The sequence below is a fragment of the Barbus barbus genome (genome assembly GCF_936440315.1).
Source record: "Barbus barbus genome assembly, chromosome: 4".
NCBI lineage: Eukaryota > Metazoa > Chordata > Actinopteri > Cypriniformes > Cyprinidae > Barbus > Barbus barbus.
In genome coordinates, this window is record NC_136732.1 from 4,933,395 (window position 1) to 4,952,444 (window position 19,050).

Genomic DNA, 19,050 nt, shown 5'->3' on the forward strand with positions numbered 1-19,050 from the left:
TTTGAGAAAATTGTGTGGTGCTTTCATCTCAATGAAATGGCCAAATGAATGTTTGGAAAAGTAAACTGATATTTCCTACAGACACACTACAGCAAAAGATAGTAATAACTGACTTAAAACCATTTTTTAGCTAGTGAAAAGATAGTAATAACTGACTTAAAAAAAAATTTTAGCTAGTGAAAATACTAGTGTTCTAATCTGCAAAGAAAGGCGACAGCTACAGTCAAGGCATGTCTAGAATCACTCTACATAAATGTCTCGACAAATGAAGAAGCTGATCCTGCTAAAATTGCATCAACTTCCTGAGTGCCTAGAACAAATTGCTGAGTGTGGTGATCTTGTTGCTGATTGTAGTGATGGAGTTGTTGAGTGAGGTGACCGAGCTTAAACTGGTAATCTCAGTAAACAGGAAACTGAATGCACAGCAGAGGCTTGTTCTTGGACAGTGAAGAAACTTAACAACCAGCTCTGACTACTAGCTTCATGAACTGGGCTGTGGGGTATGGTATAACTTTGGTTGCATTGATTTCCTTGTTGTCAGTATTGAGGTATCACCATCCATCCTTGCCTAAAGATACCAAGATACTCCTCCATACAAACAGAAATGGCATTATAAAACAAGTTGTAGGTGGTGCATACATTTACTATGGAATTGTAAACTCTGACCAGGTGTGCAGTTATGGCCAGTTTTGAGGTTAGTCCAAAGATTTTCTATTGGACGGAAAAAAAAAAAAAAAAACTTGTCTTGATTGCCTTGTTTGGAGAAAGGTCAAACTTTTTTCAAAGGTGATACTTGGAGAACTTAATTTAATTTTTTAAAAGTTGATCATTCGATTGGTGTTTATTGACTCATTTCTTAAACCTTATGTTCAAAGTCTTCCTTCTTTTGTGCAGGACTCTATGGATATGATTAAAACACTACAGTCTGTTAAATTGCCCCACAATAATGTATTACTTGTGATGTGGAATCGCTGTATACTAACATCCTACACGATGGTGGTATACAAGTTATTAATTTCTTTTTAAGTGACTGTTATATTAATGAGTCCTTGTATTGGTTGTTTAAATGAGTTGATTAAATTGGTATTGACAGTTGAAAAAGGTGCAGCACTCACTCTTGACGATATCAAAACTTGTCCCCACGTCTTATAGCACATTCCACATGGACAACGTATAGCATAAATGACATTACAGGAATTGCATAATTTATAAATATGTTTTTGTCTGTTCTAAGATGTGTAAAATATTTCAATCTCCTGGTGTACTGACATTGAGTACAATTCCCCCAAACATTGTTCTGGTATGACAGTCTTATCCCAAATTCTCAGGAAATCAGCAGTATCCTTTAAAAAGGATGGAAGTGTTGTCACCAAAGGTTTAATATAGTAGTCCATATACTGAGAAATGTTTTCTGTTACACTCCCAATACCTGAAACTATGGGTCTTCCTACTGGGTTTTCCAAACTTTTATGGATTTTAGGAAATGTATAAAAAAGTGGAACTCGAACATATAGAAAGGCAGAGATCGACTGATCTATAACATTGTTACTCGCGGCATCTTATACTTTTATTTGTTTATTGAAATCATCAGTTGGATCAGAGGATAGACGGGTATAAACACTTAGAAGATCATGGCTGTATAATAGAGATCATGTCCGTAATCCACTTCTGGAAGTGTCTTGGTTATGATCATACTCTGCGTTAGAAACTGTTGTAATGAACTGTGATTCAGCTTTCAATAAATATACAAATTTAGAAATCAGATGTCTAGAGTCCAAAAAAAAAAAAAGAAGTGTGGTAAATCAAATTTTAAAAAATGGCATACAAAGGGAGCATGCATAATGAAAATAACACTGGACCCAAAATTGAGCCCTGTGTGACCCCATACACAATTGGAGCACAAGATGACGATCCTATCCTTAAGCCAACCAATTTAAAGCACAACCTTAGACCCGATAAGCTGTAAACAATTCAAAAGGTTGCCATGATCAAGGGTGTCAAATGCCACACTGAGGTCCAGCAAAATTAGAGCAGCACAGTTTCCAAAATCGACAGAAATGAGTAGGTCATTTAATACTTTGAGCAAAGCAGACTGTGCTGTGGCCTGTGTAAATATCAAGACTGATATTTACCATAAATGCCATTGTCCTTTAAAAATGAAGAAAGCTGGTTAAACACAACCTTCTCCAAACGTTAGGACAAAAATGATCAAATTTTTCCCACAATAAAGTAATAATAGATGGTCTTTGGGGTCCTGCACACAGTTACTTCTACAACATCTCGGGGGCCAGGAAGAACCAGTGAGACCAATAAAACGGACCCCTGGACCAACAACGTATGTGTGTTTTTGTGCAGGTGATGACCGGTGGACTGTGGATTGGACAGACATCGACCGTTTTTATTGGTGTGCTCATTCTTGCTGGAGTTTATCAATCAAACAATGATACCATATCTAGTTTATGGGAAGCTGATACTGGACGTGCAATTTTTCAGGCAGTCATATTGCTAAACAAATTCCAAACATTGTCCAGAGTCATACGTTAGTCAGGACCACAAGACCTGCTCGACGTGAAACAGACATGCTGGCAGCGATATGTAATGCCTGGAATCTACTGTATAGGGTGAGCATCTCCCACTAATGTACAACCCTGGCCCAGATATAACAGTGGATGAGTGCCTGGGGCCATTTAGAGGTAGATATGCATTCAAGCAGTACATGCCCTGTAAGCCAGCTGATCAAAATCTGGCCAGCATCAGGATAAGCCATGCTTGGAATAGGTCTACACCAGCAAGCCTCAAGGTGGACAGGCATAAAAAATTCAGGGTATACATGTGGTCCTTGATTTGACCACTGGTCTCCAGGGACACACAATTACTTGCAACAACTTCTTCACATCATATGCCCTTGGCCAGAAGCTCCTGAAAAAAGATTGACAATGGTTGGTACAATACGGGAAAACAAGTCTGAAATCCAACCTCTGTTCAACAAGAGACCAAGCTATCTTATCCTGTGTGTTGGCATTCACCGAGACACACAGTCTTGTGTCTTAAAAAGGGGTAAAAATGTGTTGCCACAAGGAGGCCAAAGTGAGTGAGGGAATAAAAGAAGCCAGGGCCTGTATTCACAAAACATTTCATCTTACCAAGAGTTCTCCTAAACAGCAGTAAAAGTTTTTAACTAAGGTGCTGAGACAAACTTTTATTAAGGAATAGAGAGACGTCTTAACCCTCTGGGTTGGAGAAGTTTCGACATGCTCTGACATTTGTGCTTTTTTCAGTTGCTTATAAATATATAAATGGCTAAAGTCTAATAACACTGTAAACAGCACAAACTGAGCTACAATAATATGTTAGCAGCATTTATGTACATGATTGTGTTTTTGAGAAATCAACATTTATGTGAGGTTAGTGAAAAACTAAAATTTTGAAGTCACTGAAATAAGGCCATAAAACACATACAGAATATTTGTTCACAAGACTTCTGAGAACTGGATCTTGTAGCCTAGAATGTTTTCTTCAAAATAATGTGAAAATCATCTTGTTTATTTGCTCACATAAAACATTGATTTAAATTTTCTAAGTCACTTTTTGAGTAAAAAGGGTCTATGCGAGAAGACAGGCCTGCACAATGAGCTTCATAATGAGCCATTTAGTCACGTATGTGACCGAGAGGGAAGAGTTACATGAAAGAAAATTAGGACAAAATAAATTTAAATATATTTTTTTGTTTGTAGTTTATTAAGAATATATTTAGCTATCACACAAAATAACTTGATTCACTTTTGAGTGCAGTTAAACAGTTTATTAGGATCAACCAAAGCTTACTTTTTGATCACATGATCTTTCAGAAATCATTCTAATATTCTGATTTTCTGCTATTATTATGTTGAAAAGAGCTAAGAAGATTTTTTCTTGATGAATAGAAAGTTCAGAAGAACAGCATCGTTTGTAACATGATTCATGTCTTTATCATCACTTGTGTGCTAAATAAAAGTTGTTATTTCTATTTATACTACGGGGCCGTTGAATGCTTGAATCTGATTGGCTGACGAACGTTCTGAGGTGTGCAATTATTTTCAGGGAAACGCACGGCGAACGTAGTTCCAGGCAGCTTTCTTGACCGCATTACAGTTCCATATCACTTCGCATCGTTGTTAGCGCTGCCCTGACGATTTTATCAGTTAGCCTAGTGTAGCAACTTAAAGGCTACACATGACATTTCTCACTAGCGAGGTAATAACAGCGCTGCATCTTAAAGCAGACTTACAGTTTAGAGACGGTGCTTCAGAACACTGTTGAGGGACACACAGAGGTAGCCTAATTCATACAAGCTCTCTCTCTCTCTCTGTTTCTCTTTCTCTGTGTCTCTGTCTCTCTCGCTCTCTTTCTAATAACTTCATTATTAACTGCATTAGTCTGCTATCAACGGCTCAAGCCTCCATTGCCAGCTTTAAAATGACGTTTTGGAACTAGCAAAAGAGTCGTTGGATGAGATGCGGAAGAAATAATCCTACTCACAATAGCGATTTAAGTAGAAAAACCGGACGAATCCCTTGAAATATATAATCTGATCGATGTCTTGAGGTGTGGCAACCGTAGTATAAGCGGAATAATTGACTCCGGACCGTTGAATTATTAGAAAAATAATGCACACCCGAGGTGTAACGGCCACTCCGCTTCGCGTCGTGGCCGCATCACCACCTCGGGTGTGCATTATTTTTCTAATAATTCAACGGCCCGTCGTCAATTATTCCTTACATATACACTGACTCCAAGCTTTTGAACCTGGCATTTTCATAGTGTATATAGTTTATGTGCTCTGAAGAGGAAAAAAACTAAACAAAAACACCACATTTTGAAATTCTGGGTTATTTCTCTCAGCAGATCTTCCAGAAACATGGAAGTATCGACTACACTTGCTAAATCCGCTATGGGACTGAGCTCGAATAGCTTCTTATAGTACAAACTCGCTGTCAATCAAAAGGAGATGCAGTCTTTCGACAGACCCTCCAATCATCACGCAGAAGCCCGGAGTCCAGCCCCGCCCACTCCTCCATTCACCTCCAGAGACGCTGAGCGGGACATAATCGCAGCATTTATCCAATGAGCGTCTAGTTTCGAAGCACTGAAAAAAACTGTTCAAAGCAGCCCCATAGAAGTCAATGGACGCTGGGCTTCAACAGGCAAATACACTGATGCTACGGGAATATATGAGAAGGAAATCGAGTCACCTGCTATATGTAGCTGATTCTGAACGAACTCGTCTTCCAGATGAACGTGTTCTAATGCATTTTTAGCCAATAAAATGTTAACACAATAGTATATATTTGACCATTATTTTTTTGACATTATAGGGGAGCCGAGCTTCCCTTGCAGTCTTAAAGAAATCCCCACTGGTTGGATTTGGTTATAATAGTATGACATTTTCTAATCAATCCCCAGCAACTAATCAAACAAGATAATCAGAAAAAATAGAAATTGATTTTCACGATCTTTTAGACCAGGGGCTGCGATGTTACCAGAGTAAGGATGACAAGATGAGACAAAAAAGAGGAACGACGCAAGAGGGCCAAAGACAGAACTGGAAGATCGAAAAATCTGTGTAAAGCTAAAAGAGGTTCTGAAGTTGATGAGAAAACAAGAATCTTTAAACAAGAGAATAATGAAGAATATGAGAGAGATGATTAACCTGAGTGGGTTTTCTACTGAATTGAAAATGTTAAATGATTTAGAGGTAATGGAACTTCAAACTCTTGTTACAGAAATATGAATGTTAAGAGGTTATGTTTCAGTATGTGCTGTATATGGAGAGCACGAATATGAATTGCTTTGAGGTTATTAATAATATGTTTATGAAGCTTGCTTTGCAAAGAAATGGTTGATGTCAAGGAGATGCATTTTGCACTTGTTAAAATACACTTGCAGGATGGACCTTCTAGTCAAGACCGAGTCATGAGGTGTTAGTCATATTTGCTATATATGAAGTGTAGGGTTGTAGCATCTACATTCAGAATGTAAATGTTTGAAATGATGTGCTACAATTTTCCATAGTTTAAAGCAACGATAAGCATGATTGCTAACTAAGAAATGGAGAAGTTGCTATTTTGTATTTGAACTGTTGACCCTGTGATGAGTAATATCTGGGTGAAAGGTCTCAGTCAGATTGAGGAACTAAAACTAACCCAGACAGCGGGGGGGAGACAGAAGATGTGCAGAAATAACAGGTGGATGGAAGACTATAAAAGGCTGAAGACAGCGATCAGGGTTCATACACATTTTTACCAATAAATTTCCATGACTTTTCCATGACTTCTCCATGACTTTTGAGACAATATTCATGACCTAATGTTCCATTATTTTACAATAAGAATAAAAATCTGTTCAAATTATCATAGCATTAACTAAAATTAATGACTAATGCTATTGTTTGCTTTCTCTGTTTTAGTAATAAGTACACGCAGCAACTGCGCCAGATGTTACTCCACACAGAGAACGTATCATATCACTGAATATTATCATTTAACTCTGTTAAACACAGGACCTGAATTTCGTTTTGGAAACTTTTCTCTTTCGCAACTGTTAAAGAGTTAAAACACGACAGTGCTTACTCGCCAGAATGGCCATTTTAACATAATTTTGTGTGTATTTTTGCCGCTTAAACGCAACAAGCTGTGCTTTAGAGCCTTGCATTTCTGCCAGACACGAGTTCCAGTCGGACTCGGGTAATCATGCTGCACAAGGGCTGGACTAGGGCATATGTTTGAGGCCTGTGCAGGTTTCTACTGAGCTTGTTTGGTACCAAACTCAATTTGGTTCTCGCAAGTCGGCTTTATACCATAGACTGTAAAAAAAATAGCTTTATACACGTGCCCTTGGGACGTGACTGAGCGCACGGGAAACCGCCTCTGGAGCGTGCGAGTACCGGCTGGCTTAAAAAGACGTGCAAATAAATAATTTTTGTGTCGATGGAACAATGACCCGATTAGGCAAGTGACAATTCTGTCAACTGTACCGAAACGCGAGCGAAAGTCTTGTATCGCAGCGTGCAGCCGCTCTTTAGTGACGAGATGCGCAGATGAGAAGCCGCTATAAGAGACAGTCAAAGAGAGAAGACGCGGTACAGCTGAATCACTCACGCTGTTTTCAAATTACCGATTTCATCTGATACTCTGTGTGGATTCACTTACTCATCAAACCTATATGCAACAGGCTATTGAATAAATGTGTGAATATCCATCATTTTAAAGTCGAATGCTGCGGGAATGAGTAAAATAATGCGATATAGCCTATGCGCAATCCCGCACCGAACCTGATTAAACATAATTCTATTATACAGATTATACAGATCTGTACAATAGAATTATACAGAGATTTGTGAAATAGATTTCCATGACTTTTCCAAAACTTTCTGGGTTTATTTATTTTTCCAAAACTTTTCCAGGCCTGGAAATTGCTGCTTTAAAATTCCATGACTTTTCCAGGTTTTTCATGACCGTACGAACCCTGAGCGATGGACGAGGCCAGCAAGTTGCGTGGTGAAGACATCTCGTTTGTTATTTTTGTTATTTGCTTATGAGTTACTGTATTTTTTGAATAAAACGAAGCCATTGTATTGGTGATTCGTTAAACTTTTAAATCAGTCTCTGAGTAATTAATTCTTAAATAACTAGTTATCAGAACCTAAATAAATCCTTAACATTGAGTTTCAAGTGGTCAGAACTTGACTGAAATGGGCTCCTTGCACGTAACTACTTCCTTACCGGAAATGCGGCCTCGTCTTTTCCGGTCTAAACATGGCGCTATTCTTCACTAGGTGTTTACAAGAGTTGCCGAAACTTACAATAACGGACGTACATCGCCTTTGTAAGTCCTCCTCCAAATCACCTACCAGCAAATTAGAGAAGGGCTTTAAAATGTATGCCTCTTCATATATCCACGGATATGAAGGTAAGTCTATATATCTCAAACTTTATGGCTTACGTTAGCTTGCTAGCTTACATTAGGCTAGGCTAATAAACAATCCCGGTCTGACAGAATATGCGTGTTATAATGTTGTACTGTTTTCTAGTATTCGGCGAAAAATGTCTACGTTATGTCTGTACGCCTTCATGCATGTTCCTAACTTCTTATTGTGTTAATATGTGAGTGTCAAACAAAGACAGGGCCACAAGTGAAGTCGCTGTAAAGGCTTTCTGCTTCAGATCCATGAAGAAGCACGAAAAACCTCATTGTGTAAATGTAGGGCTGCACTTGTAATTTGTGTCAGAGTTCCGAGTTCAGCAGTTCCAAAAGGTTCGAGTTCAAGTTGTGTGTTGTGCTTAACATGGTCATGTTACATTTTGACCTTCGTTATCGCTTTGTATGTGCTCAACTTCCAAAAACTGCTCAAGCTGTTCACTGTTGCTGGCTTGCATGTGCTTAACTTTTCCAAAAGCTACTCAAGTTGTTCAAGTCTCTGTTACTGTTTTCTGTGCGTTTTATCATGATGTGTTTGAATGGGATTGTGTTTACAGTGTGCAGCTTTGGATGCCAAAATACCATTATTTATGACTTAATATAATGCCATACTTGCTGCACACCACTTCTCATAATTCCATTTAAAGACATCTATTTCTGTGTTAAAGGTTGTATCAAAATCCCCTTTTTCTGGCCCAAAAGAAGGGATTTTCTAAAAAAAAAAATTATATAAATATTTATTATTATTATTATATTATATATTTATAGAAAACATAAATTATCACATTCATCTAATCTTTCCTAACGATCCGCTAGCAGCCTAGGCTCCGAGATCTGTACACAAAAACACTTGTTATCAACAAGTGTTCACCACCCACTCAAAAGACAAAGTGTTCCAACCAATAACCAACGAGATGCACATTTAGGAGAGTTTCAATTGCACGGAAGGGAGGGGGAGGGAGTAGCGAGCTAGCTCTGTTTTATTTGAACATCAACAGAGTGACGTAGCAATTGATGCATGTGATGATTTATTTTTGGGCCAGAAATCGGTGATACAACCTTTTAAGAAGGATACATTCATGCCAACAGTTCACAAGTCCAACATGACCATATAGAGTAATTACGACTGATCTATCGACAGATGGTCCTCAGGGACACAGATCCTGTAATTATGGTGCGGTGCAGATGCTCATGTGTGGCGGGGACAGCTCTATGCAACCACACAGTTGCCCTATTATTCCAGACAGCTCACTTCTCCCAGCTGGGTGTGCCAGTGGTTCCTCCTGTACACAGCTGTACAGAATCCGAGCAACAATGGCACAAACCCCGAACAGCAGTAAGTTTCATAGCAAAGCATGGTTCATATGGGATAGTTTGCATAGATGTATGTCATGCAATAGTATGTACCAGTAGCTGCAAAATAGAACCTCTGTTTAATAAATTTAAAAAAATTATGAGTGTATTTTAACACGTATTTTATCACAATTTCACAGGGTGTAAAACCAGGTCCAGTTGGGAAGATGGTGGTTGTTAAGCCTGTGCAGGGTCGGATGGGTAAAGGAGGATTACGGTAAATAAATATTAACTTAACAATTATTTTCATGAGTTGTTTCCCCCATTGTTATGTCAAATTATGTACCTCTTTATGATATTTTTTATTAAAAGGAGCACCCTCTACAGAGGAATGACTGGCCCTCTTCCTGACCTGTCGGTACTTCGTGTGGCCGAGGTGTACAGCGGCCTAGATCCACTGGATATGCCCCTGGTGACAACAATGGGGATGAGCATTGACAAGCCCCTTGTGGATTCTGAATTTGGACTGGTACAGAGGGGTAGTGTGATCTCCTATCAGCAGCCGAAACTTCTAACACAATGCACAGAGCTGCATAAGAATGCCCCGGGTCCTCCATGTCTTCCCCTTATTACTCATCAGCTGTCACCAACAGAATGTGTGTGGGTATGCACAGAGGAAGAACATTTGCATATACAAAGTGTGCAGCTATCTATTGAGATGGCTCACAAAATTGAATTGTCGACACGGGGTCAGAGCAAAGATCCAGAGTGGCACGTGCTGCGGCGAATGAGGATAACCTCCTCAAGGTTTAGGGAAGTTTCCCATGTTAGAGGTTACAGTAGTGCTGAGCATCTTGCAGAGCGAATTATCAGGGGCACCAGACAAACTGCGGAAATGAGGAGAGGTTCAGAAATGGAGTTTCAGGCAGCAAAAGAATATGCCCAGTACAACCATGTCAATTACTCACCTTGTGGACTTGTGGTTCACCCACAGGCTCCATGGCTAGGGGCCTCACCGGATGGCCTTGTTTATGATCCCAATGCAACACCCGCTTACGGTTTGGTTGAAATTAAATGTCCAAATGCTAAAAGTTACATTGACTGCAAGTACTTGCACATGTCAAATGGTACTTTTAAACTAAAGAAAAGCCATGCCTATTTTTGGCAAATACAAGGCCAGCTTTTAATTACTGGACTTCAGTGGTGTGACCTTTTTGTCTGGGCAGAGGAAGATTTCTTTGTGCAGCGACTGCACTCAGACAAAGAAGTTCAAGAAACAATCAGGCAGAAGTGTGATCATTTCTACTTCAGCATTTACATGACAAAGTATCTCTCAATGAGACGATCACAACTGATTGGCAGGTAAAGAAATCATAATCTGATTCATTATGTATTTTATTAGGACTATGAATTTGACTTCTCATTTACGTTACATTTACCACTCGCACCTACAGTATATATATTTCGCCTGGAACTGATTGATAAATGATATGATCTGGGATAAAATGTGTCTTCAAGCTTGTTGCTTTAAAAAAACAAAAACAAAAAAACTGTTGAATAAGTAATGTCAGATTTATTCATGGACTTTATACAATATGGCATCATTTTACAATAAAACTCATTGTTTATAATGTTGTGTGAGATCACATCTGTTGTCACTGTATGAGAATTTATTCAGAGATAAATAATACTTACATTTAAAAGTTGTAGGTTTCTGTAATGTAAACTTGTCAGCACTACTTGGCCCATGCTGTGACAAGATGTTTATTTTGATAATTGCTAAGCAGGCAAGCAACGGCAAAAATTTCATTAATGCTTCCAGCAATTGACAAAGGAATAACAGAATCAAAAAGTTTATTCTCCTTTACCCTTCGGATGACTCGCTCAACGTGCACTCTTACACGAGCAATTTTCTGTGTTTGGAGGACACTGGGTGCTGGCATCTGGCTTTTTTTGTTGAGAAAAGGTGGACAGTACACTTTACACTTCACACAGTCAGTGATCAGGAAACCTTTATCAACCATCACGGCCATGTCATCAGTTAAAAGGTCAGCCAACCCTGACCGCCTAAAGAGTTCTTTATCACTTATTGACCCCTCATAGAGTGAAGAGATGAAGGTCACTGGACCATGAGGGGCGATCCCGATAAGTCCTTTCATTGTACAGTGAGATTTGTACTTCGAAAACATCTCACTTTGGAGGAGAGGTGAGGATGGCGTCTGGCACTTGAGCTCTGTACAGTCAACAATTATCTGAGTATCGGAGAAGTCTTTGAAATCATCAGGAAGGCGAGCTTTAACGTCTTCAGGCTCAATCCAGATAGCCACCGAGCCCAAGAGTGTGTACAGGTAGTTGGTCCACGAACAGATAATGCGGCTTACAGTAGAGATGTGAATGTTGAAACGGTTTGCCAAGTCCTGCTCCTTTAAACCAACGGACAAGTACATTAGGAAAAGGACTAGCTCATCGATGGGTTGCAATGATTGTCTCTGGTGAGAAAACACACACACACACACACACACAAACATCATTAAACCTAATGTAACCTCTCTAGTCTAATAGATAAAAGGATGTGCAATTATCATTACTGCTGTTGGTCTATAATTAAAAATACAACAGCAAAAACTAACGACCCCCCCAACTCAAATCTATAAATTAATATGGATTCAAGTTAGAAAATACTCAATCTAATATCAGAATGTTGAGGTAAATGCAGTCAGATGTCATTTTCATCTCTCACATTAATTTGAAGGTTTGCTTTGAAAAACCACCATAATAAATCAAATAAACTAAAGAATATTTATTTATATTTGCAGAAAAATATTATTATTAATGATTATCATTAATGACAACTGCAACAACATTAATGACAACATTATTATTAATGACAACTGCAAAAACCAACCGTGTGTGTGGGACGGACAGATGTTATTGCTTCATTCAATTTTTCAGCAGCTTTGGCCCTCGACGCACGAACCATTTTATGCACCGATGGTTCAACCAATCTCCAAAACAGCATAAGGTTATGGTAACTGGGAAAGCTATGGGAACGGAACAGAAAGAGTACACAACGTTACAGTATGGTCACGTATGGTCCAAATTACTAATGTCAGGGGTATCTTGTTCGCATCTTACCGTGTATAGAATCGAATGTCGTCGTCAGAGTGGGCGAATCTTTGTAATCCAAATTTACAGCTAATTTTCAGCTCCTGTATCGCTTTCTTTAATGAGTCATTTTCTTCTTTTAAATTCGTGTTTTCGTCGATTAACGAGTCAATGAAAGCGGGTTCTGGGACAGATGAATAGTCATGATCAGCAGCAGGAGTGCAGTCCATATGTTGCCCATCTTCTGCTGATGCCAGCTCAGGCTGAAGTTTGCTTACTCTGTCCCAAACGCTCAGTCTTGGTGATGGGATGGAGTAATCATTCCACTGGAACAATACCGGGACAGCTCCTTTCTTTAGTTGCCTTTTCCCCTCCGGTGTTTTCGGCTGAATGATCTGCTCCGGTGTGAAGTGCAAACTACAGACTTTGCTGTGTCCTGTGACAATGAACTCATCGAATATTCACCAGCCACCGCTTTCTGAGTTCAACATCGCTGGGAAATCCATGGTAACTTAAAACGCCGTTGAATTTAGATGATGACGTGCATGTGGGAACACAACAATGTTCATGATATTTTCTCTGTTGCCTCTGGAAAAAAACTCAATCTTTTTTAAGGCTCATTTTCCGGTGTTTACGCTGCGGGCGCCGCCATATTTCGCCAAACAGGAAAAGAGTGGGCCGTATTTACCCGTTGCGGATATGACGTCAGGTTGCTATGTGCAAGGAGCCTATTAGCTCGGACACCGGGAACAGAGGGGTGAAGCTACATCTAATATCCATTCAACGGAGAGGTGAGTATAGAATGATCTATTATGAGCCTGTCCTGAGAAGTAGTGATATGATTATAGGGTTTTAATTCCCTGTACCGGTATAAAAATACTACTCTATGACTATATGACTGTGACTATGCACACAGTGATTGGCTGATAGGGGAGGGTCTCTGTCAGAGATTTATTCATAGAAATATTGTAGAGCGTGATACGTTGCCATATTCAAATAAAGGTTTACAAATAAAAATGTTAGAACTATAATCTAACTCTAAGTCTTGTCTTTTAAGTGTCTTATGTGGCATATTTCTGACAGATTTCTGTGGCATTTCCTAAAAACAGTCAAGACATCAAAAACAAAAAATTCAAATATTTGAAAGAATATTTATTGTAATGTTTTCATATGTTTGTAATACATGTTTTTTTTATTTTACAATCACTCAATAAATGTTCATATCTCACATTGAACGTGCTGGCCTACAGATACACAGGCTAATATAGGGCTATATTTAAAAAAAAAAAGCACACAATTCCCTTTAAAAAGTCTTTGTAACTATACGTATCAAAACAATGTCCTACCTAATTGCACAGCATCAAAGAAGTCAATACAGCCCAATCAAGAATAACTTAAAGAGGTGCCAACTTTTGCTAAACTGTGAACTAGCTTTGTTTCTTGCTGCTGATTTAATTGGCAACGTGATGTTTGCTTTAGACCTCCAAATTCGTTTTGCGCTGCTTCGTGTTTAGTTGCGTAGAAATGTCGCCATAATAACAGACTGGTGTAAAACTCTTGGATGTATTTTAAAGAGTGCTGTGAACTTTAGATATTTCACATACTTTTGGTGTTTTACTGCCTTTATTATGCTAGGAAAGATTAGAGGTGAAAGGAAGCGAAGTGGGGGAGAGAGGGGGGCAAGATCAGGAAAGGTCCTTGAGCCTGGATTCGAATGCTTGAATTTACCGGTAAAGTCATTCCGGTAATTTTACGGCAATTTGCTGGTATTACTGTGTGAAAGGGGCTATAGTCACAGTTGTAAACGTAACCGATTTCTTCCTCTGTGAGGGGCTTTGGCGTCATGGCATCTTTGTTTCCAGGTGGAATGTTAAAGAACGTGCCACACAAATCCTGTATAATTTAACCAATCTGACGATGACTTTAAAACTCCCCAAGTGTTTCCATGTTTGTGTGCCATATGCATCAGACGTTCAGCTAACAGTCTGTGGGCATGATGTCTAAGGCTGAGACTAGATCTCAAAGTTGTCTGAATGGATTGTAGCCAAGAAAACACACAAAGTGTGCTCCCTTTATAATCACGAATAGCCGTCGCTCATCTTACTTCATCACGATCTCACAAAGTCCCATTATAATCAATGAAACTCTCTAAACGGCACAATTCATCCTTTTTTTACATCACGATGCAAACACGTACTGGATAGTTTAGTGCTTAGCACCCTCTAACACCCTGTAGAACCGGACCTGGGCTTGGTTAACTGTTACCAATTGCCCTAACCCCCACCCCGATCTTTAGTAATCTCTGTATTTATTATGACAAATACTTGCATTTGATACTTGTATTGCTTTTTGTTCTCAGATCATCATGAGCTGCTGATAAATCAACATCGATACAAGCATACATATACAAAGCCTTTTGAAATAAATGGTCATTTATAAATGATGAAAAGTTACATCAGTAATAACCACATCATTTAGAGAATGTGCTTGATTGTGTTCAGCTCTTCTGGATCTGATGTCATAATACAGAACAACAACAGCAACCGCAGCAGCCACGCCCACTAGAGCAGTGACGACCAATCGGATCACAGCTTGAACAGTATCACAACCGCGGACAGAGCCTGAGGAGTAAAAACATGAAATACATGCTAAATACATAGTAAAATCACTGCTGACATTAACTACTACCAGCTCTACCGTACCTGAACATGTGTAACAGCTTTCACTAATGTCCAGATGTCGAGTCTGCTCAGTGAATGAATTGTTCAGCACACATCTGTAGGTGTTTTGATCCTGATACTCCACCTCCAGAGGCAGAGAGAGACTGATGCTGATATCAGACACGCTGATGCTGGACAATAAACTGTTTCCATCGTACCAAGAGAGAATCACCTGACCCACATTCACCGCTGAGCACAGCAGCACACATTTGGATGCTGATGACGATGATGGAGGAGGACAGTAGCTGAAGATGACAGGAACAGGCAGAGGAGCTAGAAAACATAAGTGAATGAAGATATGGATGTAGATGAGGAGGAACCATTCAGAAGAACCAAGACTGATCGAACGGAGAGCGTAATAGAAAGTTGCCTAAATGTAAACCTGGAAATTAATAAGACATTTTCAAACATCTAAATACTACAATACATCTTTAGATCCACTTCAAATCTGTAATACATATAAAATGGTATAACCAACTCACTATAGACACTGAGAGTGAAAACCTTCATCGTATGGTTGGTCTTTAGTTGATAAAAACCAGTGTGTTCAATTCTGGCATTTGTGAAGGTCAAAGATCCGTTATTTTCATCGACCTGCAGTCTGTCTCTGAATCTCCCTTCAAGAACATCACCATATACAGTGATGCCGTTGGCCGTTTCGTTGATTTCGACTATTAAATAGTTTCCAAACCTCCACTGAATCAGATCATTGTTCCTCATTTCGGTATCGGTGTGTAGAGTGACAGAGTTTCCCTCCATCACTGAAACTGACTTCATCTCATACTTATCGTCAACCGCACCTGCAGAACAAACAGATGTTCAGATTTCTACTGAATTCACTGAAGTGAAGAATAATATGCCAAGCAAACACACTGATATTTAGCTCACCATAGACAGTGAGAATGAAAACCTTCTTCATCGTGTTGGTCTGTAGTTCATAACGTCCTGAATGTTCAATTCTGGTGTTTCTGATGGTCAGACATCCAGTCTGACGATCCACCTTCATTCTACCTATGAATCGTCCATCATAATCTTCTTTTACAGTCATGCTGCTGTCCGCTACATTGATTTTAGCTATTAAAGTGTTTTCCGGTCCAAACCTCCACAGAATCAGATCATTATTTCTCATTTCACTATCAGTGTGTAAAGTGACAGATTCTCCCTCCTTCACTGACACTGCCTTCAGCCCATAAGTATCACCAAACCTACCTGAAGAACAAACAGAAACAGAGTAAGAGCTACTAATGCTTTGAAGTTTAGATTTGGAATCTTTGTGGTGATTTCAGAATGAAATGAAGAGCTCCGAACATCATAAACAGAAAACACTTTTACTTCAGAAGGCAATAATGTCTCCAATAAAAACTAGTGCTAGAAGTCATAAAAATGTTTAAAACTCACCGACCAGACACCACAAGCTCAAACACAACCAAATCATGTGAAAATTGTGTTGAACAGTTTCAGTCAAATATGAAAAGACAATCTCTTCAAAGCAGGTTTAGTATAAAATGAGCGATGAGCTGATGTGTAGTAAAGTGTTGTGAAATGAACCATACATCTTTAAGATGTTGATATGTGTGGCTTTTTATCTATTTTTTTTCTCTCATCACAAGATCTAAATGTTATCGCATTGAGTTCCTGCAAGGCCATAACTTCCTTTATATCAGCGGTTCTTAATTCATGTGCTCCACAGCTCTGCAAATTTAGCAGTTTTTCTTATCCAACACATCTAATTCACACCATCAGCTCTATAGAAAAGAGCTGCGTGAGCTGAACTAAGTGTATTAGATCAAAGAAATATGGCAAATGTGTAGAGCCTGGACAGAAAAGGTAAGTTATATAAATGCAAAATAATTCAATGTAAGGTTTTCCTTGAGATTTTATAGCTGTAGAGGTAAGTCATAGCAGCGACATTCACACAATTCACCACAGGACACCTGGTCACGTCATGCGTTTCCTCTGATTGGATAGCTATCTGATCGTTGAAAAGGCCAGGTGTAAATGCTTTCGAGACGGACATTACATGTGTTCATAGCACTAAATAATGGCCAAACTATAAAAAAATATACATTTCTTAAAAGACATTTGAAGTAGACATATGAACTGTGATGTGCCAAACCATCAGAACCAAACTGAAAACGGTGGTTAAAACAGGTATTTATTGTACTGTGGACTAACTGTATTGTTGCATCTCCACTGTTTACTCTAAAATGCTGTATAACAGGAATATCACAAATTTAGTGCAGACCCTATTTAACATGAAATCTTGCATTTTGCACATTATGCAATTACGATTTTGACATTAGCCATCAAGGAGCTTCAAGAAATATACCTATATAGGAATATATGACCGCCGAAGCTGGTACATGAGCATTGTGGGAGGGCTCTATAGTGCTTGGTCAATATATCATACATGCATACAGTTACGTCCATATATATTTGGACACTGACACAATTTTCATAATTTCGGCTCTGTATACCACCAGAACAGAATTAAAAATATTACAATCAAGATGAAATTGAAGTGCACACTTTAAGCTTTAATTCAAGGAGTTGAACAAAAATATAACAAAGTAGTCTGTACTGAACACAATCTCAGTGATATTTTTAAAAACGAATGCCCTCTGAAAATGCATTTTAATATGTAGTTTCTGCTTTATGCAAAGTCCTGTGTTCAGGAATAGGGGCAGCGTATTGATCCAGATGTGTTGCAGTGCGCTCAGTCCTGCTGCAGACGAGGCGCAGACATGTGGCACATCGATGGCAACCATAAACTAATAATGTAATATGAAAGCTTTTTTTCTTTTCTTTTCCAAAAAATTCAATTATGCTGGGAGTTGAGTGGGTTAAATTTGTAGCTTAATTTAACATGCATCTCATCTCTTTAGTTTTAATTTGTACTTGAATGATGACTTTATTTCCTAATATGATAGAACATTATACTACTTATTTTGACCATCTGTCAAAATATGAAACATTAAAAATGAATAATGCACAAACCCTGCACCAGAATCTTTCTCAGCGAATTTGAACATACACATCTGGTTCTAGTTTTTCTGAAATTTTCATAGATAAAAGGCAAAATAACAAATGACACTAATTTTTCCAGATGCGTGTTTTATTGGACATTATTTGTTCTACTTTTGGTTGCTATATATCCACATATGTATTCAGCAACCCGATCTCATGAAAGTGTGTATATAAATAGTACGCCAAATAAAAATTTGTGGTATTGACCCTCAACAATGGACGTGTATATGCTACGTGATGGGTAGGATTAGGGTTGTGGGGTAGATGTGTCTCATATGTACGCGAAAACTGCATATCATATGCACGGCAACACATTTTGTATCATATGCATGCGAAAACTCCATATTATATTCACACCAAACACGTCTGTATCATAAATACGCCAAAGTCCATTTTTGCGTATAAATACCACGAGTTTTCATTTTTGTTTGCCGTACTATTTATACGCATTTTCATGAGACCGGGCTCATATTCAGTTGTTGTGCTGGTAGCACGATGCGTTTTTATTGTGAACTTCTTTCTTTTAAATTAAACATAATTTTCCCCATCATTTCCTACCTAAACATTTTAATGTATTTTTGACAATAAAGCTCAACTTGACTTAAGGAAATATGAGATACGGACTATAAATGCCATTTGTGCCAAAAATTGATTTAATATCCTTATGTTTTAGAATAAATATATCAAAATATTCATAAAAATCAAAACTGTTTAAAATAGTTATCAAATAAATATGTTAGTATAAAGTTTAAAGTTCTAAAGAATAAAGTTGATCTCATTCTTTTACACTGGCCAAATAGTATTTCAGTTGTTTTACAGTTTTTCTCAGTCGCTTTGGCTCAATTCTCTAATTATTATTTATAGATCTCTGAACAATTAGCTTCTTGTTCACATCAGATTGTAATTTCTTATTGATTTGAGCAAATTGCAAATGCTTTGGCACATGTGT

General features: G+C 38.5%; 3 protein-coding genes and 1 long non-coding RNA gene across 4 annotated transcripts in view; 2 read left to right on the forward strand and 2 right to left on the reverse strand.

Annotated features, from left to right (window-relative positions):
- The window catches only part of LOC306867355, a 1,261,287-nt gene that overhangs the window by 129,576 nt on the left and 1,112,661 nt on the right, over positions 1 to 19,050 (reverse strand). The window lies entirely within an intron of this gene.
- LOC306867182 (uncharacterized protein) overlaps positions 7,509 to 19,050 on the forward strand; it is a 219,444-nt gene continuing 207,902 nt past the window's right edge. The window contains exon 1 of the mRNA XM_079412759.1: positions 7,509 to 7,744. The gene's annotated coding sequence lies outside the window, so the exon portion shown is untranslated. The remainder of the gene's footprint in view (positions 7,745 to 19,050) is intronic.
- LOC306861221 (uncharacterized protein) lies at positions 7,824 to 10,615 on the forward strand (the record flags this gene model as incomplete). Its single annotated transcript, XM_079403368.1, has 5 exons — positions 7,824 to 7,947; positions 9,098 to 9,292; positions 9,450 to 9,526; positions 9,622 to 10,376; positions 10,476 to 10,615. Exons 1-5 carry the CDS (start codon positions 7,918 to 7,920, stop codon positions 10,613 to 10,615), a joined length of 1,197 nt encoding a protein of 398 aa, XP_079259494.1. The 5' UTR covers positions 7,824 to 7,917.
- Positions 13,489 to 15,710, reverse strand: LOC306867203 (uncharacterized protein). The gene is made up of 3 exons (XM_079412795.1): positions 15,557 to 15,710; positions 15,057 to 15,347; positions 13,489 to 14,975 (listed from the first exon to the last, which is right to left on the reverse strand). Exons 1-3 carry the CDS (start codon positions 15,582 to 15,584, stop codon positions 14,788 to 14,790), a joined length of 507 nt encoding a protein of 168 aa, XP_079268921.1. The 5' UTR covers positions 15,585 to 15,710; the 3' UTR covers positions 13,489 to 14,787.

Excerpts from the sequence above, each read along its gene's own strand:
- LOC306867203 (XM_079412795.1), bottom strand. The coding sequence starts at position 15,584 with ATGAAGGTTTTCACTCTCAGTGTCTATA. Across the intron at positions 15,348-15,556 it reads TTTCACTCTCAGTGTCTATA|CTCCTCTGCCTGTTCCTGTC; the intron begins GTGAGTTGGTTA and ends TATGTTTTCTAG. Across the intron at positions 14,976-15,056 it reads AAGCTGTTACACATGTTCAG|GCTCTGTCCGCGGTTGTGAT; the intron begins GTACGGTAGAGC and ends TTTACTCCTCAG.